Here is a 27,310-nt window from a genome sequence, read left to right on the forward strand (position 1 = left end):
CAATCTGTCCTTCCAGTGAGCACTCAGGGCTGATTTCCTTCAGAATGGAGAGGTTTGATCTTCTTGCAGTCCACGGGACTCTCAAGAGTCTCCTCCAGCACCATAATTCAAAAGCATCAATTCTTCTGCGATCAGCCTTCTTTATGGTCCAGCTTTCACTTCCATACATCACTACTGGGAAAATGATGGCAGTTAGGGATCAATAAATTTGGGGGGATTTAGGTCCCCCCCCCCAAAAAAATCCTGCAAAATCTCACCACCCGATGAGGTCGGTGAGGAGGTCTTTCCCCACGTGGCCTTTGGAGGAGACGCCAGCCTGGGACTCCTCCTCCCAGTTCTGCGAAGATGGAGAAGAGGCGGAGCGAAGGCAGAAACAAAAGCTCGCGAAAAGCCAGGCTGGTTTGGTTGCTCCGATTCCTCAGCTGTCGGGAGGGTAGGCAGCTTGCGGTTAGAAGAGGACAGGCTGAAGGAAGGGGCTGCCTTTCTAGACTCTTTCTGCCTCCCAAAGTCCACATGGGGATCGTCCCGCATCGTTTACGTCCCGTACTGAAACCTGCCAAAGTTTCTAGGCAGACCTAATCACCTAATCGCTCCTCCTCCACCTTTCGGAGTCACTTCGGCTCCGTCGTCAGCTATTCACGTCGGGTCTTATTCGGGATTGCGCCGGAGCAAGTCGAGTCTCTCGCCCGGCCAAGTTGAGATGTTTGTGAGTTGATGCGCAACATTTGTGAGCGTGAGGGCGTCCCGATGTTTGCAACATCGACGCAGATCCGAGTTGGGAAAGGAGTTTGGAGGAGGCACAAAGCAGCCGAGTGCTACGATTAATAGGCGTGTGTCTGATCAGTTAAGGCTATTAAGAACTCGCCCATATTAATATTCAGCGCAGCCTAGAAAGGAAACTTAAGATGGGACAACTCGTTAAGACAAAATCACGGCCCCCGCCAGCTGAGAAGGCCCCTTTGCAAGTGGTTGTGGGTGCAACACAAAACACCCCGCAGTCGTCGATGGGGCGGGGAGTGCCACCCTCTGCACGTTACCTCGGAAAGCAAGGTTTGCTCCCAGGAAAGCGTGCAAAGGATCGCAGCCACCGGACCTAAAACTTGGGAGCATCTGTGCTGGTAGGGGAAATCTGGCATAGGGAAAATACACTTTGGCAAGCCTAGGCGATTTGTATGGGGAGACACAAACACACACACACCACCCTATAGGGTTGCTTTTGCACCGCCGAGCCACTTCCAGGTACCGTCTTCGAAGCTCCTCGGGCTTGTTTTCGCTCAGCAGAAACCACGGTGGGGGGGGGGGGGAGAAAGTGGGGTGTTTGCTTTGGCCCACATCTCCGCGGCGCGTTTGTTTGGAGAAGAACTGCAGAGCAGGCTCTTCCCCCTGCCTCCGCCCGTCCCCACAATCTCCTCCCCGGCCCTCCGTCGTAGTAACTTTAAGTTTTAAGGAGTGGCTGCCGCTGCTGCGGGGAGGGGAAGCCAGAGCAGCAGCCGGAGGAGGACAATTCCCAGCCCAACGCCGAGCCCCAGGATCCCGGCTCTGCAGACCAGGCTTCCTTCGGGAAGGGAGAAAGCGAGCAGTAAGTTGACGCGACGCCGGAAGCAGAAGAAGGGGAGCCTTGATTCCCACGGATCGGGGCGGTCTGGATAACCGCGGAGGTGCATATAAAGTCACTTTCGCTGGATGCAAATATGGGGGGGGAGGGATAACGTTTCCCCCCTCAAAAGTATTTGCAATGGATAGAAGGGGGGGGAAGCATGCATGCAACGTTTGCAAGGGGTTTGTGTCGGGGGAAACAGCCTGCAGGCAGCTCCCCCCCCCCCCCCGAAAAAGCAGCAACTTCTCTCCCAGGCTGCGGGAACGCGCCTCATTCCCAGCTTCTCCAAGATCAGAGGGAGGGGGGTAGGAGGGAGAGGGGACCTCTCCTCCTCGAGGGCCTCATCACACCTCGCCGGATCCTTGCACCCGTCCTGCCTCGTCCCTCCCCCCGCGCTCCCACAATCCCTCATCCTTCCCGAGTCTCCGCTAGGCCGTTTTGCCTAGCAGCCCCTTCTCTTCGCCAGCGACTTCGCTCGTCTCCCTCCGCCACCGCGCTCTGTGTGTGTGTGTGTATGTGTGAGTGCGCGCGCTGGCTGAGGGGAAGCCGGCCGGGCACTATTTCTCCTCCCTTTCCCTGCCCCTTGCGCGCGCGCGCTGCTGCTGCTGGGTGGGTTTCGCCTGCGTGTGGAATGCTGCGCGCGGCGAGGCGGCGTCGGCGGCAGGATACCATGCGAGCGCGCCCGCCGCCCTCGCTTATAAGAAGCTCCTGGCGAGCGGCGCCATTTTAAGCCTCCCTCACGCTCGCTCTCTCTCTCTCGCCCGCTCGCTCGCTCTCGGTGCTCGGTGGTCGGCGGAGGAGGAGGAGGAGGCGGCGGCGAGGACGGGCGAAAGGAGCGCTCGCGGAGGCGCCTGCGTGGCCCGCGCTGCGGAGGTTAGCGAAGGGGGCGAAGGCGGCAGCAGCAGCGGCGGCCGGGGGAGCAGGAGCCGCGAGGAGAGGAGGACCTTGCGCTCTCTCGCCTCACCGCCAGTGTTAGTACCGTTTCGGGGCTCCCGACTGTTCCTTCCTCACACGAAACTTGGCCTTGGTCCCAGCACTACTGCTTCTGAGGGGGGCGGGCGGGAAGAGTATAATGGTGTGTTGTTGGAGGGGGGGGTGAGGGAGGCTGTATTTTTGCCTCATAAATTGATTGGATTGGGGGGGGGAATAGATACTCCTGTCTTTAAAAATCAAAAAGTGAGGGGACGACGACGGGGTTTTATTCTTTGGGGGAGGGGTGGCGGAAAAATAAGGCAGAAAGCAAAGGAGACCCGGAAGGCGTTTCTGTAATTTCGACGTTGCGTTGAGGTGGAAGGGGGGATAGACACCCCCCAATATTTAAAATGGGGGCACCGTTGGGATCAGGTTGCGGGAATGTTTTCTCTTTTCTCCCTCTCCCCCCCCCCCCACTTCCTGTGTTAAGGGCGGAGCGCAACTTCTCGGGTTTTTAACTCGCAGCCTTGGCCACAAGGTGGGACCTCTCTTCCCCGTCGGCTCGGGTGAGGTCGGGACCGCGAGCCTTGGCATGTACACCTCGAGGGGCGCTGGGGGGAGTGGGCGGGGGGGAGGCGAGAGGAGAGAGAGAAAAGGGGCGAGCGCGCCGTAAGGTCCGAAACGTGCGACAAAAAGCGCCCGGGGGATCGGGAAGGTGGGGGGATTCCTGCAGACGATCCGGCCCGGAGCAAACGGCGTCTCGTGGTGGGCTTGTTTTCTCCGCCGAGGTCGTGGAGGCTCGGGTTAGGGGGATGGTGGAGGAAGCGGGTGTTTGGGAAGGTGGAGGGAGGGGGGGGCGAAGTCTCGGGTTAGTTTGGATTGTGTGTAATTAACTCCGCCGCCTCGCTGCAGTCAGCAGCACCAGATATCTGTTGCATTGTGGGGTGGGTTTTTGTGTTTTTTTTGGCCTTGCAGGGCAAAGAGGCTCTTTTGATTTGTCCAGCTCTGTGAAAAGTGGGGGGCGGCTCAGATTCCCGCCGCTTTGGATCCGAGTGAAGAAGCAAGGCGTGCCGGAGATTTGGGCGGATTGCATAGGAGCTCTTTGCAAAACATCTTGGGTGGCACAAGGATCTTTGAGAAGGGTGGAGGCGACCTTGATAAGGAAGGGAAAGTGTGCGCTGCTGAATCTGGTGCGGGGGGACGATGAAGGCTGTAGGCTTTCCTAAATGTTCCATTCGGTTCTCCCCTCGTGAAGATGCTAATTTCCCCTCCGGTGCCTGTTCTTACACCGAGGGCTGACTTAACCAAATCCTGACACTGCTAACTGCCGCTGCCATTTTTCTAGATAGCATTAGAAGAGAAAGTTGATACCCCGTCTCTTGGAGGTTTGAGAAGAAACAGGCTCAACAATATTTAGAACTTCCAAAACTACTGTACGTGCTGGTGTTCTGTTGATTTTAGGTATTTGAGCAGGCATTGCTTTACCATCCTGCGTTTTCCTCTTTTTGCCTTCCAAATGTGTACAATGAAGTGTGTGGTATGAGAAGTATGTAGAAAAGAGCTTGTTTAAAAAAACAAAACCCAGTGGGAGCTTAATAGCAGAGGTCAGCCCAAAATACATGACTGTCTTATAGTTCCAGTTGGTTCAGGGCATACTAAACTACTGTGAAGCTTTAATGGTGTTTGGCATTTAACTCCTTTGGGTTAGGCTCCTCCATAAACATTCTCCATGCTTTTAAATGTTTCACACAAGTAAACCTAGAGACCTAGTACAATTGGCTGAGCACCCTCAAAACATGACATACCAGAAAACAAGCTGGGACTTGAGAAGGAAGGTTAAAATGCACATTCATAACTTCTCTCCTCTTGGTTTCACAAAGATTACATATGCCAGCCAACTACATCTATTGGTCTTAAACTAAGTGGCGTTATTACTTAAGTCTTTCAACAAACTATAATTTCTGTTTTGAATGGAATACAAATCCTAATTAAGAACTGCAACAGAAATGGGGAACTTGTGCCCCCTCCTACAGCTCCCATAATCCCTGATTATTAGCCATTCTGAGAGTTTGAGTTCAACACCTGAAGGGTCACAGGTTCCTCATCCCTGAACTTCGTATATTATGACAAGACATAGTTTAGAAAATTCTAAAACTGCAGGCATTTGAACTTTGTGTGGCTTGGAGTAAATTTGTATAAAATTAGATTGTAAATGCAAAGCTTTCACAAGTGTTTGGCATCTAATGCAACTTCTAAACCAGAGTGGGGGCATGCTTGGAACAAATTTGTAACTTGTATCCAGGTATTGAGTAGTTAAGACCCTTATGACTGTAGGGCATATATTCCAGTTTAATGTTTCTGTTGAAGTTTAAATTTAAAATCTAGCATGTTGTGGAGCATCTCTGCCATCTGATCCAATTCAGGCCAAGCCATAACTTGTGCTAATGTTATAGATGTGAAAATCTATATGAGGGTGCACCTTTAAAATACGTAAGTGTACCCTTGGCAGCTAAATCTAGAGTTACTGGTCTAAGACACGAGCTTGAACATCTCAAAAATTTAAAGAATAGTTATTCTGTGGCAGTAGTGTGAATGCTTTTGAGTGGCTAAAACTGTTCAGCATCTGGGTATTGAGGCTAATATTTTAAGAAGTGCATTCTGAGTGGAATGTCATGTGGTACTCTGTAAAAACTGTGTTGGCAGTTACCTGTATATAACTTCGAATTCTTGTACCTTTGCATTAATGGTCCATGAGATCTAATTTGTTTGGGAATGAAAGTTGAGTTGGGATTTTCTTGGCTACCATACTGAATTGTCCCCATTTAAAAAAACTGAGCTTGTTACAAATTGAGCAAATATTAAGTGCCTAGTCACTGTGCTTAAAGACTATAGATGTTGCCATCTACGTTTCTGAAACTTCTAGCCCTCATACAAGCTTCTGTGGTCTAATGTTGACAACTTTTGATCCGATTTTGTATAACTTCAAAAGGAAAAAGGCTGCTTTGCTTCTGTAGAAATAACATATACGAAGAAATCACTGCAATTCCATATGTATACCTTCACTTCATTCTGCATAACAAACCTATGTGGGTTTATGCATAACATAAGTGAGCTGTTTCATACGTAAAGTGATTCCTGCATTGGAAAAATGGGGAACTTAATTTATTTTGATAAAACCCTAAATGCTGCAAAAATCTTTACCTAAAGAATAGTTATTGTTTGTAGTAATTCAGGTGAGAGCAAGCAGTTATGGCACAGCTGGTATTTGAATCTAAATTTGCAGCTCTGCCCTGCTCTTTCCAACAGCCAATACTGCATGTACCAAAAGGGCGCCATATGGTACATCTGGGTTACACTTGCTGCTCTTTTCTGGGAGGATTAAAAAGTTAGGTGATGGATTTTAAGCATTAGTGTGGCATTTCAGCTTTTGAAGCAGATTGTGGTTAGCATGAACAAGTTTATAGTGGATAGTAGGATAGCTAGTATGGTGATCAGATGTGTATACTGCCATGTGAGTATGCTTTCTATAAAGTCATGCTTCCAGGCCTATATATTGAACCTTAATGAATGTAGACATTTATACAGTATTGTGAAAAGCTGGGCTAGACATTTAGTTAATAATAGTTGTCAGTAGAGCTTTGCAAACACAATGTTCAAATTGCAGATTCCTAAAAATGTTTGGTGTTGGGGGGATAATATTGCATATTGGTTCTTAGGCGGGGTAAGTCTTATGAACTAATTCATAACTTAATTGGGAAAGTAAAGTACAGTACTAGTACTCTATAGGTCAGTAGTTTAATATGCAAGAAATATAAATATTTTAAAAAGCATGCATAGCTAATAAACAATTGTGCTTCAAACAACTGATCTAAAATACTTGCAAGATGGGGCTTGACAAAATTAAATGCAAGATATTAGGGTGTCAGTAATTTTGCGTAATAATTCTTGGATATTTGTTTCTAACAGGTGTTTAATCTAGGCCAATCCTAGCTTCCTATTGTTAAGTTGAGTTTTAACTTTAAACCTGTCTGTTAGGGTTTGTAACAGGAAAGTACAGCTGTCCTGAGTTTCAATGCCTCATTATAGTTGGTAATTCCATTCCTAAACATCTTACCATAAAGTTGATGCATAGGTAGCTTAACCAGTTGTCAACAATAAATTGGAAATAAAGGCAGAATGGTGACATTAGAAATACTTTTATGATAAAGTAATGAATATTTATGACACAAGTTGAGGGATATAATGTTCCACTAAAACGCTCTTGGTGTCTTTAGCAAGTAGTTGCATGTTAAACTGGGATGGTCAGTAATTAAAGGCTGTAGGTGGAACTGTAGTGTAAGAGCTTACTGGAACAGCAGATTCTGAGTGGAAGTCGTAAAAGAGGAAGAGGAGAAACTTCATAGTAGCAGTGTTGGCAAATTTAAAGAACTTGCTATTCCAGAATTCCTGTTGGTTTTATAGGAAGATACTAACACATCCATCCATCGGAACTTCAGCCTTGAAACATGTAGAGGAATTTCACTGCATGTCCATGTGTTGTTGGTTGCATCATATTCAAGTTCTTTGCAGCATGACAGTATTTTTGTATTGTCAGAAACATACTTACTGCATGCACATTCAGTTCTGCAGGCATACATAATTTGAGATGGTCTTAAATCAGGTGAGGATCTAAGATAGGAATTATGAGAGTTAGAAATGTATAAGCTTGCTGAAGGCAACCATACGGGTTTTTTTGTGGGGGTAGTGAGGGAATGAGTGTAGCATGCCCGGCCTGACTCAGCCAAGAATTGATCAGTGATGTGTGTTTAATTAGCAAGAAGTTGGTACAACTGTAACATGACAAATGCCATGAGTTAGTTCTTAAATAGTGAATTAAAATTTTAGCATATAGACTCCAGAAAGTTATCTGAACAATGTTTCAAAATAATACAGCTGTGCTGAACATCCATAAGTTCTCTGGTCTGCATTGCAAAGTAGAGGGGAGTTTATGGTCTGTTAGTGAGGCATCATTGGTTATTTCTCCAGTTGGAATAGAAATCTTGATAGATAAAGCATTAACTGGTCTATTGGCTTCATTTAGCATCAAACCGCTTACACTCATGCAGCCATCTTTCCATGAAGGGCCTCTTACTATGAACTGGCTCTCTAGCCTGTCATAAATTCAATATATCACAGAAAGTTTCTGCAGTAACTAGGCAGACCAAGAACTTAAGTAGTTGTCAACTGCCTAAGAACTTCCCTGACCAAGATTTTTTCCAACATCCCTGAAGTGTATTAAGTTATTGGACTTGGTTTCTCTTCCCCAAGAAGACATGGGCCTAGTTTGCACAATCGGATCCTAACTTAATAAGCACCATGCACCTACACGTAAGCATTTCTGTTTCCACTTTGTGAGAACAGGAAAGCAAATCAGGAACCTACAGTTAACCATTGCTTCCCATTGCAGGATCTACTTTTAACATGAAATTTTCTGAAGAAAACCCCCAATGAATGTATCCTGCTTTATGAAAAACAAATCTAGAAACGTGCACACTGCATAGTATACCTTCCGTCAAGCAAGCGTGATTTTTTTTTAACCCCCTGCCCCAAACCAGGCTTAGCGGCTTTCTTCTTTCACTTAGTTGAGTTTCTTATAAGAATATATTAATCTGGGTGTGATGATGATGATGATATTTTTTTTATACATACATACATACCCTGCCCATCTGGCTGTGTATAGACAGAACTTAAGGTGCATCCAACTCACACACTGACATAGTAGAAACTACTATGCTCAAACAGGTCTGCTTGATAGAATGTTGCTACTTAAATGTTAATACTGGTATGCATGAATGGCACAACATCAGAAGTAACCATGTGGATGATGTGGAAGTGACCATCTTCTCCTGTAATTTATTACCTGCAGGAAGGCTGGCTAACTTCTGTGGCCTGCTAAAGTTCTTCACCCTGTGATACTGCACTTCCTCTGTAGGAGGAAAACAATTTAGCTGATAACACTAGACAATTTGATAGTTCGTTAGAGGAGAAGTTGTCCTTGAGTAATTGGAGTTGAAAATTATATTCCCAACTTCAGTTGCAGCTAGCCTATTCAGACCCTCTGAGCAAATTGTCTGAATGGATACCTGCATGTGAGCACCCTCTCTAGTTGCAATAGTTTCATTTAAAAAACAGGTTTTATTTCTGGTCATTAAAAAAAATTTTTTTTAGGTACTGTGGGTTTTTTTGTAATTTTAGTATTGAAACTTTGGACCTGTTTGGGCTAACATGTTCCCATATGATGGGCTGGTGGTAGTTAGAATTGGGCAGTGTTTCTGTGAGGGAAATTTCCTTGGTGTCTTAGGTTTTGCTCTTTAAACAGTATACACTGCAGAGCTTGTTGAGTGTAATATTAAAGTAAATTAAAAGAAAAAGAATGCAAGTAAGGGCATAGTTTTGTTAGTGTTCACCAGTTTTTCACTTGGGGGAGAGCTAGAACAGTACACCAGAGACTGTACACGGCTTCTAATAAAAGGAGAGGGGAGAAAATGCAACCTTGAATTCTCAGGAGGATAGGGAAAAGGAGTGTTTAATCATTCTATTTTGCACTTGCATAATGTAGTGGAAGCAGTATGTGTATGAGGAACGAAAACACCTGCCGTTTGCTGTTTAAAACTAAATATTGCTTCAACTAAAGCTCTAGCTTGGGAGAAGGAAAACTAATATTTCCAGTGCAAGCTAATTGTCTGGAAAGGACTCTTATTTTGGTGTTTCAGAAGTATTCAGTAAATATTTATTACTCCTACAACAGGAAAATAATTATTTGTTAAGTTACATGTAAGTGGGGGGGGGGAATGAAACCTACTCCTAGACAACTAATACTGCAAGTTTAAACATGGTGATGTTGAGGCTAGATAAACTTGCTTTCTTTGAAGCACTGTAATAGAAATTAGTGAGTCACTGGAGTAATAGTAAACTTTCACCTGCATATGATAGTAACTGAATATGTAGTAACATTTTTTTCACTTCTCCAAATGGCAGAACAAATTTTCACTGAGGTCTTGGAGCTTTTAAGTTTCAAGATTCAACACAGCAACACTGCAGTTCATAGTGCTGAAAGAATTATGGAGGTGCCTGAGTCAAATTTATTTATCTGAACGCTGCCAGGTTATTGTAAATTTTTCTAAAGCTTTTTTATATGGCACATAGTTCTGTTTTCAGAGAGTGAAGAAAAGGATTCTGGCACGGTACCTCAGTCAGGTGTATAAACCATGTCGGTCAGTGAATATTTGAAAAATGCCTGTTTAGAGTAAGATACTCAGCTGATTCACTGACATAAGCAGCATGCAGTCTTTCTTCCCTGCTAGTAGTGGGTAGACCAGCCTAAGAACAGGTATGTAATTTTCAGACCTTGTAAACAAGTATAAATAAAGACTTTAAAATAAAGTAATAGTAGTAGTCTTTTTGAATGCCTTTTATATTGAGCTGCTTGTGAAGATTGTTTGGAAACTGCAGCTGGGACAGAATTCAGTGGTCAGGTTGCTAACTGGGGCGAGGTGGTTTCAGCACAATCCAGGCCCAGAACAAAGTTGATTTTGATCTGTTAAGTCCTGCGTGTCTCAGGATCCCAATACATCATGGACCGCCACTCCCGCTTGTGAAATGCTCTCTCCTAGAAGGCTTGCCTGGTGCCGTCATACATATTTTGTGTACGTTTACAGAGCAACCCATACTGTTCCAAGTGTGATTGTACTAGTAGCATGCACTAAACAGATTGCAGATATGGTTCTGGAATTTGCTATCAACATTCGAGACATTCAGATTTCTGCATGAAAGAAAAAAAGTTGCAAATTTTAAGAGAAAAAGCTTTAATCCAAGTAGCTTTCAGGGACCAAGCAGCAAAAGCAGCTCCCATTTGGCCATTCTTGTAACTTCTGTCTTTGGAAGAGTGTGCCTTGAGCACCTATTTAGCTTTGGCTGGAAAGAATGCTTACTTAGTTCGTGCCCCATTCTGAGTCAGTAACAAAATTAAGAAGAAACCTAGAGGAATACATAGGTGACTAGATGGTTCTGAGTCAATTTAGGTGTCATTTGTTTTGGGATGGACTAGAAGCTGGAATTGTCCCTTGCTAGCAGTGCTAGAGGGTAGGTTTTTTTAAATCTGTGCTTGCATTACATTTTGTGCCAGGTTGATCCTGAGCCTGAAAAGAGGCTTTTAAATAGCTTGTGCCTGTTGGAATTTGCACCAGATGGGCAAGCTTTAAAGATACTGCTTTTTATGCCAAATAACACAAACACAGACAAGTGGGCTGTAACTTGTAAGGCTGTATGTACATATAAGCAGCTGCTTAATTAGTGGACTTGTAATAGAAATGCAATTTGTTGTTGTTGTTTAGTCCTGTCCGACTCTTCGTGACCCCATGGACCAGAGCACGCCAGGCACTCCTGTCTTCCACTGCCTCCCGCAGTTTACGTAGGGTTATTTGCGCGTAGGATAGAAGTTCAAAATTTGAGCCTGCTGTAGATGCATTAAACCACAATACCACAAACCATCAGACTTCATTTCCCTTGCACCCTAGAATAGCAGTAGCTATTCTAAAGTGGACAGCGTTGCCAGTGTAGTTTTAATTTTTGAAACAGATATGTAAGCAAAAAACCTGTTTGTTGTAACAGGTATCTCTGCCTTTGCCCCAGGAAATGGTTAAATGATAAAACTGCTGTTTTCTTAAAAATATGGCTGTCTAATTTTATATTGATTCCTGAATTGAGAGTATTTCCAGAGCATATTTTGTATACTGCCCAGAGGTTTTTACAATCAAATGGTATATAAATTTTGTTTAATAAAACAATAAAATAGAGCTGCTGTAGTGTAACGGATAAAGAGACTGAGTTATGAATTTGGTAAGTTCCCACTTCTAAATTGTCATCTTGCCTCTGTTATGAGCTCACTAGGTGGCCTTAAGGAAACTACTCTCTCTGCCTCAGTCCTAATCTTATGTGGAGGGAAATACTGATTATGCATTGTGAATTAAACACTTTAGCACTCTACAGAAGTTCGTTATTTGATGCTACTAGTATTGCTTATTCCATTAGTATTTTATAATTGCCTCTCCTTTGGTGAAGCTGTGTAAACACATGCTTGCATTAATATTATGGGTTGTGCTAAGAGCCCAAAAGTGCACTTAGGTACAAGTTTTTAGATAATCTGGTTGATAGGTGCATATTGTTAGGCCTGTAGAACAAATTCATCTGCTCATCTGCAAAAATGTTTTCCACCAAAATTTAGGAAGTCTGTGCTCTACTCTTAAGAAAATAAGGTTGGCGGTATAACCCAGACTCTTTCTATGTGTCTCTATGTATATACACACATATGAGCATTAAGTCTTTAATTAAGAACTTCATAGCTTGCAAAACGCTACTGAAAAAGGGGTCTGCATATTGAACTGGCTGGTGTCCACACCTGTCCATACGAAGAATGGGACATTGCAGTCACAGATTGCCTGCCATCCATCAGACTAGCGAGTCCAATATTATCTGCATTAAAACACACCAAAAAACAAACCTTGCAGTACTGCTGTGTGCACTGGTTCTTTGATGCAAGTTGCTCTGCCTGTATGTCTTGTCTGGTAAAGCTTCATTAGTCTGCTTGTGTTCCATTATATGCCATCTGATATGGATTTCATTAATCACCTGTCTTGGGTTAAGAACCTGAAAGGTGCTAATATCAGCTAATATAATCGCATAAAAAGATTTGTTGAAGCTATGACTCCCACATTACAGAGTAGCATCCTTCTTGCTATAAAGTGAATACAAGTAAAACAAATGTACCGTAATTTCATTAATATATTTTCATGCATTGGGTTGCCAACATGGCGCCCAAGGCACGCATGTGCCCAAAGGATTTCCCCTCCCTGCTGAAACTAAGCTTTATTATAGCCAGTAGAACAGGTTGTGGCATGTACTTGGTTGCTGTGTGTGTGGTCCCCTTGACAGTTTCTGTACTTTGCAGATGTGCCCATGGGCTCTAAAAGGTTGGCTACGCCTGCATTAGAAGTGTTCCTAAATGCAACTGACTGCTTTGCACTGAAAGTGTTTAGGCTACTTCTTCAGTCAGGATATCTGCCTGATCAACAACAAATTTTGTTGAGTCTTGTTAAAGTACCCTGGGCTCATCAGTTTTGACTCTTTTGAATATGCTATTAAGACTTGTAAACATTTTATTACTTGAGTTCACAACTAGATTGAAAACAATTTCAGTTTTTCTGCTGGAGAGTCTTATTTATAAGGGAACATTAGAGGCATGTGCTTTTGTGACTGTAGGTTAGTGAAGTGGCTAATAAGCTGTTCATTGGAACAACTAAATTTCATCGGAGCACATTAGATTTTGAATTGTTGATTTCTGAAGCAAAACATGGATGTACATTCAGTAATAGCTAGTAAAATAGAAGGGGAAGAAACCTGTCTTAAAACCTGTTGGCTATGTTAGGGAGAAATGTGTGTATGTCATCTCGGAAGGAAGCAAGATCTGTTTTTCTCAGGCAAAGTGTTTACTCAAGAGGTATCAGAAGGAAATGTTTCAAAATTGATGAATGACTAATATATATATATATATATATATATATATATATATGAGAACAGGTTATAACAATGTATACAAGCCATAGCAAAAATTGGTACCTGAAGAGGTGGTGTGTAGGGAGAAGGGATAAATGTATTTTGAAATTATAGTTATCTGTTGGAACCATACATGCAGTTCTATAATGTATACAAAATTCTGTAATGTATACAAAATTATTTTGTACTAACCTTACTTGCACATCTGGGGTGGGGGCTGAAACAGACTGGAGCCTTAGAAAAACAAATGGATATTCATGCTAAGGAAATATGATTCCCAGACAAAGCAAAACTTCTGCAAACTTGTCTAACCCTACGGCAGAAATAATGTCTGCGTGATAGAACCAGATTTTAAATTCCTTTGAAACAGCTTGGTATTCATAGTTGTATTCATAGCAGTGATTTTGCACAGTGCACAGGACATCTCCAGAGCATCTATGTAGACACTTTGATCTCTGTTTAAACTTACAGGATAGCTGCAGTCCTCCTTCACTTGAACTACCAGACAGTTCCATGAAGGTGTGTTAAACTATTAAACCACCGTTCTAGCATGTGTGAATACATCCATTATATTTCATTAACCTTGTTGGTTGGCATCCTGAAGGGTGAGCACTGAACAAGCCCAAATATAAGTAGGTCTGACCACTTCCTTCCAGATACCAGGTTTCCACACTTAATGAAGCAGTGAGGGATTTCTTTTGAAGGGGGCTCTACCCAGCACAACAGATTAGGAAAAGAAATGTTTAGCATTTAATCGCAAGCTTGCAGAACTAGTTATGCAGCAAGTAAACTAGTATTGCTTGATATGAAGCAGGAAGACTACATAGCACATTCACCAACAAGAAAATATTCAACTCTAAAAATGCTGGAGTTGTACAGGTAACTCTCAACTTACGTGCCTTTTAATTTGTGCTCATTCAGCTTTACGTGCTTTGCTTAAAAAAATTAAAAGGGGCTCGGTATCCAGGAAGAAAAACTTTGGCAATCCCACCCACCACTGAACCCAATGTGTTTTGACCATGCACAGTTTTGGCCTTAGCCACTATTCCTGGAATGTAACCCCCACATAAGTTGAGAGTCACCTGTATTACAACTGAACTTAAGTTAATGGTTGCATCTCCATAAATCTCACTCCTTTGGCTCCTGTTATATGGCATACTTCCACAAATGCCAGTACAGTGGTACCTCGAGTTAAGTACTTAATTCGTTCCAGAGGTCCGTTCTTAACCTGAAACTGTTCTTAACCTGAAGCACCACTTTAGCTAATGGGGCCTCCTGCTGCTGCCGCGCCGCCGGAGCACAATTTCTGTTCTCACCCTGAAGCAAAGTTCTTAACCTGAAGCACTATTTCTGGGTTAGCGGAGTCTGTAACCTGGAGCGTATGTAACCCGAGGTACCACTATAGTTTTGCAAAAGGGATTGCAGGTGATAGTCTTAAATTGGTATGTGGGGGAGGGAAGGCAGCAAACAGAAGAAACACTGTTTGGCCTTTTCATCCAGGACAAAGTTGAGGGCATAATTGTATCTTGCCGGAAAGCTATGTTGGTAAGTGTGTATCCAGATGTATTGGAGTATATAGGCTTAACCCTTATGTGATCTTTATCACTGACTCTTGTCAGTTGCTACTCTTAATTCGGAGCTGGGGAATCTTTTCCACCCTGAACCAGATTGCCTTCTTGTCAGCATGTGCATGCCAGTGGTGGGCCAAGCAGTAAGCACAGATTTTATCTTTTTACAGTAGGCTAGTTTATAGACACACATCTTTCTATCAAGACTAGAGTTGTAAAATTTTGAGATATTTTGAGGGTGGTGGGCGAGGGTGTGTGTATGCTTTTCTCACTGTTTTTTTGTGGAGGGGAGAGGGAACTGAAAAAAATGCAATACTTTTTTAAAAAAAGCATTCTACATATTGAAAGTCAATTTGTTACTGTAGGAACATAACATGCATTATGTATAGCTTGGTTTACTGTAGGATTATTGTGTCTCATGTTTTAAAAGTACAGTTTTTTCAGAAAATAATTTCACATTGATTTTTTTAAAAAAATTAGTTTTTATTACAGCTTAGCGTATAAGGAAGCTAGCACCTCTGCTTTTGCTAGTTTGAGGAGCAGGCAAAGTAACAATAGAAACAGGAGCCATCAACATTACAGTAAAACAAATCATTATTTTGAAAATTATCATGTCTCCTCCAATTCTCCCGCAGTTTCAAGCAAACATAAAACACTCATTTCCATAAAAATAGGGGGGAACAAACCTCAATGAACACCACATGAAATTCAATCGGTCTCCTTTTCTAAGTTATCACTTTCCGTTTCTTCCTTCGTATTGCAGTTCTAAAAATGGCTGATTTGCTCAGATTAAACTAAGCTAGTCCAGAGGACAGGACAGAGACAGGTCCACTACCTATGTCAACAAGAAGGCCACAAACAAAGAAGGCAGTGAATCATTCTTCCTTCTCTTGTGACAATGACAGTGCCCTCCAAGAGGCAGAAAGCATCTTGCTCTTACATTTTAGAGGTGTACTTTTTGTGTACAGTTTAGGATTTGTTTGTGCTCTGTGTAATAATAAATAATAATAATAAATTTTATTTATATCCCGCCCTCCCCAGCCGAAGCCGGGCTCAGGGCGGCTAACAACAATCAAATAATCAAAAAATCAAATAATCACACAATCTAAAAATATTTCATTATAAAAATTAATTAAATCAAATTGATGGCAGAAATACTATGTACTATGTGTACAGAAATACTATGATCCGATACTGTACACAGACTTGCATAAACATTTGGGGGGGGCCTAAATATATGCATACCTTGTCTTAAAACAATCCAGTTTTTTCTATTTTTCATAAAAGTCTGTGGGGGGGAAAGCGAATTTCTCCTGCTTTTATTTACTGGGCTTCCATGTGTATAATTCAGATGAAGCATTATTTGAGTTCAAGGAAATACTACCAAGTGCGAAGCAGAGCCCTTGGGGGCTGTGGCTTTGTGTGGCCTGGGCAGAGTTCTGAGGGCCAGGTAGAGAAGCCAGGAGGGCTACATTTGGCCCCTAGCCTGAGCTTCCCTATTGCTGCTCTATTTCAAAGATTTCCCTGACCTAGCAAAGATGCAACTCCTTCATTCAACTTCATAGAAACTAATCTTTAGATCATAGGTCATAGCCTAGCAGTTGCATTGTTCTCAAGGTCACCTTTGAGTTGCTGTCGCAAGGCCTCCATCACCCAATAACATTTGGGCTAGGAGTGTGGCAGTTACTTTCTCTGCTGTAGTTCATTAACAGCAGCTCACAGTTTCCCTGCAAGGAAACACAATCTTCTAACAACAGCGTTAATGTTCACTGCACTTAAATGAGCAATAAGAAGATCCAGATGTGTAGTTTATGCCTGGGTTTGGTTTCCTTTGGAAGGAAGTAGCTGGGTGTGTATTGGTATTGTATTATTTGCATTTATTCCAAATGCTCAGGTTAAGGCACAGTTTAAACAGCTGAAGTCCACTGTTCCCACATCAAATTTCTAGAGAGGCAGTTCCTCAAATTGTTATTTGCTGACAGGGCCAAGCTCAGAGTATAGGATGGCCTACAAATATTAAATTATGCTAGTTTCTTTAGCAAAGCTATGTCTCATTACTTAGTGGAATTGTACCTTAGATCCTACTATTGAAACCTAAAGCCAACAAATCCCTTAACTATATATTTTGTTGTATTTTAGGGTCTGAAGTGCAGTAGACCACAGTTCTGGGAGCACATCAAGGATCATGGCAACCCAAGGTGTGTCTTTTGTGTAGCCATCAAGTTACTGATGGTTGATTGTGATTATTTCAACTCTGATCTTGCTGGGTGTGGGCATAAATTCTCAAGACTTAGCAAATAGCAGCTCTATGTGTCCAGGGAATTAAGGCTGCATGGAGTTGGCCTGTTCTGGTGGTTTCACTGTATTCTGATTTTAGGTTTACTTTGAACAGAAAGTGATAGAGTTGCAGGCTTCTGAGTGGGCTTAACACGACTCCAAAATCCCAGTCTTTTCTCCCTGCCCAACAGACATTTAGTTAGCCTGTACTTACAGGAAGAACAATACTGTTACAGGAAGAACAATAATGTTAATCAAATTTCAGGGTTTTTTTGTTTCTAGAATTTAATGTGTTTGTAAAACAAAAATAATGAATGGCAAGAAGAGATCAGTAAATATTTGAATGCTTATGGATCATGGCCAGTAGGCATCAGATGGAAAACTTGAATTGTGGGGCTGCAGATAAAAGCTCAGATGAAGGAGTATGAAAGTATGAGCTTGAAGGGCTTGTTGAAACAAAAAGGTTTCCACAATAGTGGCGAAACAAACAGCAAGGAAGGGGTAATGTGGAATTCTCTTAAATGGGATTTCCTCGACTAAGGCTCTTGTCTCCTAACCAATCACTCTTCTGGTGTGTGATATAAAGAAGAGCCTCTCCAGCAGATCTTAAATGGGGTGACCATTATAAACGCGTAGTGTAGATAACTTGTATTTTTCCAAATCCAGGATTACAAATGACGTGTAATGTTGAAGCAAACTCATTGTTAACCATCTCTTGCAGCTGACTTGATGGAGTTGGACATGGCGATGGAGCCAGATAGAAAAGCAGCTGTCAGCCACTGGCAGCAACAATCATACCTGGATTCTGGTATCCACTCTGGTGCCACAACAACGGCTCCCTCTCTGAGTGGCAAGGGAAACCCTGAAGAGGAAGATGTTGATACCACCCAAGTTCTATATGAGTGGGAACAGGGATTCTCTCAGTCCTTCACTCAGGAACAGGTTGCTGGTAAGTACAGTCTTATTACCTAAATAACTGCCTACTTCCTTGTCAGTCAAGTTGCTAAAAAAAATGCTTGCTCCTGTTCCAGATATTGATGGACAGTATGCTATGACGAGAGCACAGAGGGTGCGTGCTGCCATGTTCCCAGAAACATTGGACGAAGGCATGCAGATCCCATCAACACAGTTTGATGCTGCTCACCCAACAAATGTGCAACGCCTGGCTGAACCATCCCAGATGTTAAAACATGCTGTGGTTAACTTGATAAACTACCAAGATGATGCAGAACTTGCAACTCGGGCCATCCCAGAACTGACCAAACTCTTGAACGATGAGGACCAGGTAATGTGCATGTAATTATTGGCATGTAAGTAAGGAGTCCTTTTCCGTGAGCCCCACAAGGGACACTTGAGTTGGGCTGTGCTGTTTCACATTGGAATTGTGCCTCCAGCGTTCATAGTTTTCCTGTGTTTAAAGTGTTTTAGTGATCTTATCATACCTTGAAAAGTTCATGAACATCAAAACAAGTAACACTTTCAAATGCCTTTTGTAGGTGGTGGTGAACAAGGCTGCAGTTATGGTTCATCAGTTGTCCAAAAAGGAAGCCTCCCGCCATGCTATAATGCGCTCTCCTCAAATGGTTTCTGCCATTGTGCGTACTATGCAGAATACAAATGATGTGGAAACAGCCCGTTGTACTGCGGGTACACTACACAACCTCTCTCATCACCGTGAAGGCTTGCTGGCAATCTTCAAATCAGGAGGGATTCCTGCTCTTGTTAAGATGCTTGGGTATGTAGATCGTTGACATGACACACCTTTCCAACATCTGTCAGCCTTGGACTGGAAGTTTGCTAACCTAAACTTTCTTCATAGTTCTCCCGTGGATTCTGTGCTCTTCTACGCCATTACTACTCTGCATAATCTTCTCTTGCATCAAGAAGGCGCCAAAATGGCTGTTCGTCTAGCTGGTGGTTTGCAGAAAATGGTTGCCTTGCTCAACAAGACAAATGTTAAGTTTTTGGCCATCACAACAGACTGCCTGCAGATTCTTGCATATGGCAACCAAGAAAGCAAGGTAACTATCAAAACATTTTAAAGTGTTTTGAGTATGCAAAGGACAAATAGTACTGTATTTACTCAAATGTAACATGTACCTTTTTTTGGCCAAATCACGATGCAAAAATTAGGGTGCGCATTAGATTTGCGTAAATGTGGTAGTCTGGCAGCTCAGAAACACAAGCAGTAAACAGAGGAAGAAACACCTTCCATAGTTCTTTTAGTGATCAAGAATCCAATATGTCTATGCAGGCAGGGAATGACACAAATGTCAAAAGAGCCCACATGGCATAGTGGTTAGTGTTGGGCTGGCGAAACCCAGTCTCAAATTGCCACAGCCATCCAAAGCCCACTGGGTGACTTGCTGCATCTTCCAAGGGTCTTCTTTGTGGGGCACCCAGAAGGTCTTACTGTTAGATGTTGTTCTTCTGTATTTCTTTAATTTTAGCTGCCCCTATCCATGGATTTTTAAATTAAATTTATTGCAAAGTTGGTTGTCCCTCACCCTGGTATCTATATAGATGAAAGGCAGGTTATAAATATTTTAAATAAATAGTTATTAGGAGTAAAGGTAGGATATAAATGAAATGAGTAATTACTGCTTTGTTTTTTATTTTATTTTTAAACTTTTTGCAGCTTATCATTCTGGCTAGTGGTGGACCCCAGGCTCTAGTAAACATAATGAGGACCTACACCTATGAGAAACTACTGTGGACCACAAGTAGAGTGCTAAAGGTGCTGTCAGTCTGCTCTAGTAACAAACCGGCAATTGTAGAGGCTGGTAAGTATCTCTTTTATGGCAACACTATCACATTTTGTGTTGCCTCTGTGCCAAAGCTTATGGATATGGGAGGTGTTTCAAATCAATTGGAATGCTTTGTGTTTAGACAATTATTGCTAGATAGTACTTTTAACTAAAGTGCCACATAGAAGTAAAACAAAAGTTAGATGATGCCATGCCACTTTAAAATGGGTTTCATTTCCCAACTACTGTATAATTAGAGATCTCATGGCTTTCTAAACTGGTGGATGGGTTAATGTGTCTGAATCCTGAAGAGGTAATAAAATCAGAAGTACACTGTGATTCTGGCCACACGTGTGTGTATGTGTGTGTGTGTGTGTGTGAGAGAGAGAGAGAGAGAGAGAGAGAGAGAGAGAATGTGTCCTCATTCAGTGGCTTAAAGCTTAGCTCTGAAATGAAACATGGTTTTCAGAAGAGTTAGATGGTTTAAAAGTGAGGAAAATTCAGAACAGCAATCGGGCACATGTGTGGTACTTTGAAGTGAAAGACTGAATGTCCCATGTAAAGACTTGAGGTTGGAAGAAGGATGCATGATGATGTGGAACCTAATATACCTAACTGTTCTTTAGGTGGAATGCAGGCTTTGGGACTCCACCTTACAGATCCAAGCCAGCGGCTTGTTCAGAATTGTCTCTGGACTCTTAGAAATCTTTCGGATGCTGCAACTAAGCAGGTAAGGAACAAGAACTTAAAAGGTTATCATAAACGCCAAAGCTATAAAGTGTTCCCAAGTGTCAAGCTAGGTTGATAAAAGTCACCATGAATAAACTGAGGAGCATGCATGAGCCTGAACCGTGCATGCTCCTTGCAGTAAACCATGGGTTGCATGTTGCCTGGCCCCTGAATTGCAGAGCCATGAGACTAGTATTGAAGCATAGGGATGCTATGCTGATTAACACAAAATAGAGGCATATTGCAACAACCATTTGTTAGTGGGGGCATGGAAGAGATGATCTAAGAAATAATGATGTTGTGTCCAGGTGAGGAATTCTTATGACAGACTGAAATGAGTGAGGAATTTGAGGTGCCTGGCTTTCTTCCTCATTTTTACAATGTTCTTATATGCTGTCCTTTAATGAAGCATATTCCAGGCTAGTGTAAATTAAATTCTGCCTATGGATATGCAAATACTTCCCCAGGATTGTTTTAAATCAAATGTGGGAAAAATATAGAAACAGATGAAGAGAGATGCTTTCTAATGATTGCTCTGCTGGTTCAGCTAATGCTCTTGCCTCATCCCATATTTTGGGTGAGCTGTTCATGTTTCTGTTTTTCAAAGTGCCAGTTCTACATGTTAAACTCTTAAGGGTTCACTTATTCCCCCCTCAATTTTAGCCTTGGAGAGGGTTAGTTACATGCTAATGAGAATGTGGTAGGTGGAGCTGTGCTTTTCATCTGTACCCTTAGTTGGAGAACAAATCGTCATTGGGAAGAACGCTAGTCACCTCTGGGGAATCCTTTCACATTTAGTTGTGGGCTCGATCAAAAGGGCCTTTTTAAGGCTTCCCATTGTATAAGCAGATGCTACAGGAGGAAGAAAGTTTCTGGTAATCAGTGTTGCTAGAATGGATCTACCTTGGTCCTTTTCATTGTTGTGTACTTTGCTGAGAAGCCCTGTTAATCTGCGATCAGCCATCCCTTTAAATTTCCTATCTGGATTAATACAACCCACAGATAGGAAGGTGAGATAGTAAAAGTAGCTCTTACAGAAACTTGGCATCAATAAACGGCCAGGTACAAAGAAGCTGGTGTTAATGCATGCTCTCTTCTTACAGGAAGGTATGGAGGGTCTACTGGGAACCCTTGTGCAGCTATTAGGGTCAGACGACATCAACGTTGTAACCTGTGCAGCTGGTATCCTGTCTAACCTTACTTGCAACAACTACAAGAATAAAATGATGGTGTGCCAAGTGGGTGGCATTGAGGCTCTTGTGCGTACAGTTCTCCGGGCTGGTGACAGGGAAGATATCACCGAGCCAGCTATCTGTGCGCTCCGTCACCTCACTAGTCGGCACCAAGAAGCTGAGATGGCGCAGAATGCAGTGCGTCTCCATTATGGACTTCCAGTGGTGGTCAAACTCCTGCATCCGCCATCTCACTGGCCTCTTATCAAGGTAACAGAATTCAAAGTATAATCCTGTCTTCGGGGGTGGGAGAAGATGGAGGGAATCCAAAACAATAGTTCCAGTTGGACTTTCAAATGCTGAAGCGAGGTTTTGAGTGCCTTGCAGGATGTCTTAAACTTTCTAACGGCCTTCCTTGTAATTTCAGGCTACCGTTGGTCTGATCCGCAATCTTGCTCTGTGTCCAGCAAATCATGCTCCATTGCGTGAACAAGGTGCTATTCCAAGACTAGTCCAGCTGCTGGTTAGAGCACATCAAGACACCCAACGCCGTACGTCAATGGGTGGCACACAGCAACAGTTTGTGGTATGTGACTCTTAATGAAGAATGACAGAAATAAGTGCAGCAGGATCTCCTTTGTCTAACCAAAAGCTTCAAATAATGCAACTACTTGTCTTGCTTTTCCTGCTATTGTGTTAAAATACTGTAGGCGGCTTACTGCAGAGGCTGATTCTGTAATGGCAGACAGGAAGAACTTACTGGTAGACGTCTGTAAGTGTTCACTAAACTTATTGCCGTACCTGCTATTCAGGGACACATTATTCCACTATAAAGGTGGTTTTAACTCTTTTATCTCTGCACTTGCAAAACTTGACTGCTCACTGAACAAACACTACAAATATGCCAATGCAGACTAGGTATCAAAGGCATGTTTGATTTGTCAGGATTTCTGTAACTAATACCTGTGTAGTAATTAATCTCCCCCCATAATGTTTCTTGTGCAGGAGGGTGTTCGTATGGAAGAAATAGTTGAAGGTTGCACTGGAGCCCTTCATATCCTGGCTAGAGATGTCCACAATCGAATTGTAATTAGGGGTCTAAACACCATTCCACTATTTGTGCAGGTAGGTAAAGTTTCTGAGCAAGAAAATACTTGGAAGAGTTGTGATCTTATGGAAGAGTGTGGGAAACAATTTTTAGAAACTGCCCAGTTATTTTCTAGCTGCAGCCTTATCTGAGCACAGTATTGGCAGAGTTTTAGTCAATACACCATATATTTGCATAGAAATAAAGAATTTGGCATTGTGTGCAGAATTTGACTTCCTGAGACCTTTTTTTTTAAAGTTGAAAATGTGACTGTATGGTGCCCAAGAATCTCTAAAACTGAGGAGGGTCTTACTACATTCATGTAGTAATGTGCCCACTGCCCAGAAAAATAGGGGCTGGATATTTACCTTTGCTCACTTTCAGGACCATCAGACTCACTGTAATTTTCCAGAAAAAATAATGTATTTTTTTGCTCTATAAGACTCACTTTTTCCCTCCTAAAAAGTAAGGGGAAATGGAGTGAATGCAGGCTGCGCAGCTATCCCAGAAGCCAGAACAGCAAGAGGGATTGCTGCTTTCACTGCGTAGCGATCCCTCTTGCTGTTCTGGCTTCTGAGATTCAGAAAATTTTTGTTGTTGTTTTACTCCTCCAAAAACTAGGTGCGTCTTGTGGTCTGGTGCGTCTTATAGAGCGAAAAATATGGTAAATAACGGAAGGCATCTGGTCCAGTTAGTTGAGGTGTCAGCGGCCTTGGAACCCAGCTTGTACCAGACATCACACGTGCACTGAATTCATGATCTCATCCTCATTAGTGAAAGTTGAATTTCTCACCAGAAAGTAGTGTGTGATTACCTAGAGGCCTGCAGGAACCAAACTTTGGTCAAGGCCTAAGGAAGGGAGGTTTTTCTTGACAATGCTTGTAGTTTGTGCTCAAACAACATACCTTATAATGTCTGTCCCGCTTGATGTTTTCCTTCTAGCTGTTGTATTCCCCTATTGAGAACATCCAGAGAGTGGCTGCAGGTGTACTGTGTGAATTGGCTCAGGACAAAGAAGCAGCGGAGGCAATTGAAGCAGAGGGAGCTACAGCACCACTGACAGAACTTCTTCATTCTAGGAATGAGGGTGTGGGTAAGTGGAGGAAGAGAGAATTGGGCTTGGTGGTATTTGGATTCCTCTGCTAAAACTCCCTTCTCCTTGAACAGCGACATACGCAGCTGCAGTGTTGTTTAGGATGTCCGAAGATAAACCACAAGATTATAAGAAACGGCTTTCGGTTGAACTGACGAGCTCCCTCTTCAGGACTGAACCAATGGCTTGGAATGAGGTCAGTTAAACAGCTAGATACACAGCTAACAGTATTCCTTGAATCATGGAGTTGAAAGGGACCCCGAGGGTCATCTAGTTCAACCCCTGCAGTGCAAGAATCCTGTCCCTGGGTGGGCTCGAACCACCAACCTCCTGGTTAACAGCCAGACACGATGACCCATTGCACCATATGCCAGCAAACAATAACATTAAGCTTGGACTTTTGTAGTGGGTTTCAGAGCAGTTTTCAGATAAAAGCAATTAGTTGTGTTCCTAAAACTGTTCTGTGGTGTGAGTGAGCCTTTGGATTCCTAAATGCTGTTCGGTGTTGCTAGGTCACTAATGGATGCGGGTGTCACTGTGGGTTAAACCACAGAGCCCTAGGGCTTGCCGATCAGAAGGTCGGCGGTTCGAATCCCCACGACGGGGTGAACTCCCGTTGCTCGGTCCCTGCTCCTGCCAACCTTAGCAGTTCAAAAGCACACAGTGCAAGTAGATCAATAGGTACCGCTCCGGCGAGAAGGTAAACAGTGATTCCATGCGCTGCTCTGGTTTCGCCAGAAGCAGCTTAGTCATGCTGGCCACATGACCTGGAAGCTGTACACTGGCTTCCTCGGTCAGTAAAGCAAGATGAGCGCCGCAACCCCAGAGTCGGCCACGACTGGACCTAATGGTCACCTTTTTAATGGCAAATTAACGAAAACCATATAATGTTCCTATTAAACCCCTGATTGTCGTATACACTAGAAGAAGTCTCCCAATATTAAAGTTTCTATTAATGAGACTATTGCAGAGGACTCAGCCTTGGTATGGCAACTTGGTCTGCTTCATATGTGCTAGCTACATAGAAAAATAGCTGGAGCTGACTGTTGTGTACTTATAACCAAATCAGTGCAGGCATATATAACATTAAGTAACTCTTGGAACAAATTCATAGATGATGGGTGCTTCTGGAATTAATTTCCTGCCTCTGCTGAGAGACTTAATTCTTTGCATATTCCCTACAGACTGCAGATCTGGGACTTGATATTGGTGCCCAAGGAGAACCTCTTGGCTATCGCCCAGATGGTATGTATCTGTTGCAGTAAAACCAAATATACTCAGAATGTCTTTAATGAAGAACTGCAAGATGGTAGCATCTTAACTGAACCTTCGTTACTTGCGCTGTTCCGTGGAACAACGCCACTCAAAACACGTGTTGAGCAGCCTCTGTGTGAGAGCACCTCACCAAGTCATTCTAGATTAATTGCCTCATATTCAAATGCTACAAAAGTTCTCTGATGCAAAGCATTTTTGTATATAAAAACATCTGTTTTGTGGGCAGGTAAAAGCAAGCTATAAGCGTTTCTAGTTAAAGTCTGCATTTCAGTTGTGTGCATTGTAATAGTATTGCTGTTCTGGGTTTTCAGCAGTATGCAGACTAATGGCTTGGCTGGAACTTGCTTCTGCTTCTGATAGTAGCATGCTAATGACTTGCCATTTTGTCCATACAACTTCCGGGCTAGAAAATGTGACTTCAGTGTGGCTGGGTTATGGAATCTCACCCACTGATGTTTGGAGCTTCTGGTGCGCCTAACATGTTAACATGCTTTTCCCCCCCTTCTCCCCTCTGCCATCCTTAACTTTCTTAGATCCTAGCTACCGTTCTTTCCACTCTGGAGGATACGGTCAGGATGCCTTGGGTATGGACCCAATGATGGAACATGACATGGGGGGCCACCACCCTGGTGCTGACTACCCAGTTGATGGGCTGCCAGATCTAGGACATGCCCAGGACCTTATGGATGGGCTGCCTCCAGGTGACAGTAATCAGTTGGCCTGGTTCGATACTGACCTGTAAATCGTCCTTTAGGTAAGAAGCTCCACCTACCTACCAATCTGAGAATTTGGCTGGCAGGGAGGGAGCGGCTTTGGGTTGGTCCGTGTTGGTCACAGACGCGCGTTTCAAAATTGCAGTGTCTGCTTTCAACTTGACTCATGATGACGGTCTGTCAGAGTGATTTACTTAGGTGTGTCATGATGCAGTTCTAACCTGAGTAACCATTCCTGTTGTTTAACCCTGATTTATTTTTTTCCCTCCTACACAGCTGTATTGTCTGAATGATCTTGCATTGTGATTGGCCTGTAGAGTTGCTGAGAGGGCTCGAGGGGTGGGCTAGTATCTCAGAAAGTGCCTGACACACTAACCAAGCTGAGTTTCCTATGGGAACAACTGAAGTAAACTTTTTGTTCTGGTCCTTTTGGTCGAGGAGTAACAAATGGATTTGGAGAGTGACTCACGAAACGAAGAATGCACAAGAATGAATATCACAAGATGGAATTTATCAAACTCTAGCCTTGCTTGTTTAAAACTTTTTTTAATTTTTAAATCTCTTGTAATGGTACTGACCTTGCTTGCTTTTAAAGTAGTTTTCTTTTTTGCAGTAACTGTAGGGTTTCTAAGTCTCTGTGTTTTTAAGTTATAGTGAACCTGCTACAGCAATTTCTGATTTTTAAGGATCGAGTAATGGTGTAGAACACTAATTCATAATCACTCTAATCGTATTCTGAAAAGTGTAACATTGTGTAGCCTTTTTGTATAAAAATTAGACAAATAGAAATGGTCCAATTAGTTTCCTTTTTAATATGCTTAAAATAAGCAGGTGGATCTATTTCATGTTTTTGATCAAAAACTTATCTGGAGATGTCTGGGTAGGGGCCAGTAAGAACTGTTGTATGGAACCTTGTATTGGACAGTTTACCAGTTGCCTTTTATCCAAAGTTATTGTAGCCTGCTGTGATACAGATGCTTCATGAGAACAGTTATACAAATGGTTCAAAATTAAAGTAAACTTTTAAATTCACTTTGCTGTGTTATTTCAGTTATTCTCTATGAACGAAATTTGGTAAAATGCAAAATGGTAGTGTGGCTAACTGCCAGAGTATTTATGCCCTAATGCTAGGGTGGGAGGTATGAACTCCCATCTTTTGACATTTTCATGTAATGCCCTTTGCAGTGCAATCCTATGCCCTGGTAAATACCACGTGCTCAAAGGGTTTTTACTCCCTACTAAGTTTGTCCAGGATTATAGATGCATGACAGGATCTTAACATTTCTAATCTCAGATAAACATTTCAGAAATTGCCACTTTGAAGAACTATTGGGGTCGGCCATATTCCTCTTTGAGTATATTCCAAGTTTGTTACAAAATCCAGAAAACATCCATCTAATACAGTAGCTATGGCAAGGGATACAGAGAAGTGTCTTGTGATAGTTTCCTCAGGCAACTTCCGATTTTTAAAGGTCAAAAATAGCATCTTGGATTCACTTTGTAACCAGTGAGTAATGTTTCCTTATGTGTTGGCAAATTAGGAAACATCT

The 27,310-nt window shown here is 42.7% G+C and overlaps 1 protein-coding gene across 4 annotated transcripts; it reads left to right on the forward strand.

Annotated features, from left to right (window-relative positions):
• The first annotated feature begins 367 nt into the window (after positions 1-367).
• Positions 368-26,792, forward strand: CTNNB1 (catenin beta 1). 4 transcript variants are annotated; one of them, XM_080975827.1, is made up of 16 exons: positions 368-433; positions 16,807-16,865; positions 17,666-17,893; positions 17,976-18,229; positions 18,441-18,679; positions 18,764-18,965; positions 19,583-19,727; positions 20,318-20,421; positions 21,524-21,862; positions 22,020-22,178; positions 22,598-22,717; positions 23,622-23,772; positions 23,847-23,968; positions 24,957-25,017; positions 25,581-25,801; positions 26,037-26,792. In XM_080975827.1, the coding sequence occupies exons 2-15, from the start codon at positions 16,853-16,855 to the stop codon at positions 25,787-25,789; spliced, it is 2,346 nt and encodes a 781-aa protein (XP_080831953.1). In that variant the 5' UTR covers positions 368-433; positions 16,807-16,852; the 3' UTR covers positions 25,790-25,801; positions 26,037-26,792. The 4 variants fall into 4 exon arrangements, with proteins under 4 accessions (XP_080831953.1, XP_080831952.1, XP_080831954.1 ...); XM_080975826.1 differs by lacking the exon at positions 368-433 and adding an exon at positions 1,432-1,579; XM_080975825.1 differs by lacking the exon at positions 368-433 and adding an exon at positions 2,239-2,568.
• Positions 26,793-27,310: the final 518 nt, after the last annotated feature.

The sequence above is a fragment of the Podarcis pityusensis genome (assembly GCF_964106645.2).
Source record: "Podarcis pityusensis genome assembly, chromosome: 12".
Classification (NCBI taxonomy): Eukaryota; Metazoa; Chordata; class Lepidosauria; order Squamata; family Lacertidae; genus Podarcis; species Podarcis pityusensis.

What these genes read in the sequence shown, in the direction of transcription:
- CTNNB1 (XM_080975827.1), top strand. An exon ending in GCTCTTGTTAAGATGCTTGG is followed by an intron (nt 18,680 to 18,763) that starts GTATGTAGATCG and finishes CTTTCTTCATAG; the next exon opens with TTCTCCCGTGGATTCTGTGC. An exon ending in CTCACTGGCCTCTTATCAAG is followed by an intron (nt 21,863 to 22,019) that starts GTAACAGAATTC and finishes TTGTAATTTCAG; the next exon opens with GCTACCGTTGGTCTGATCCG.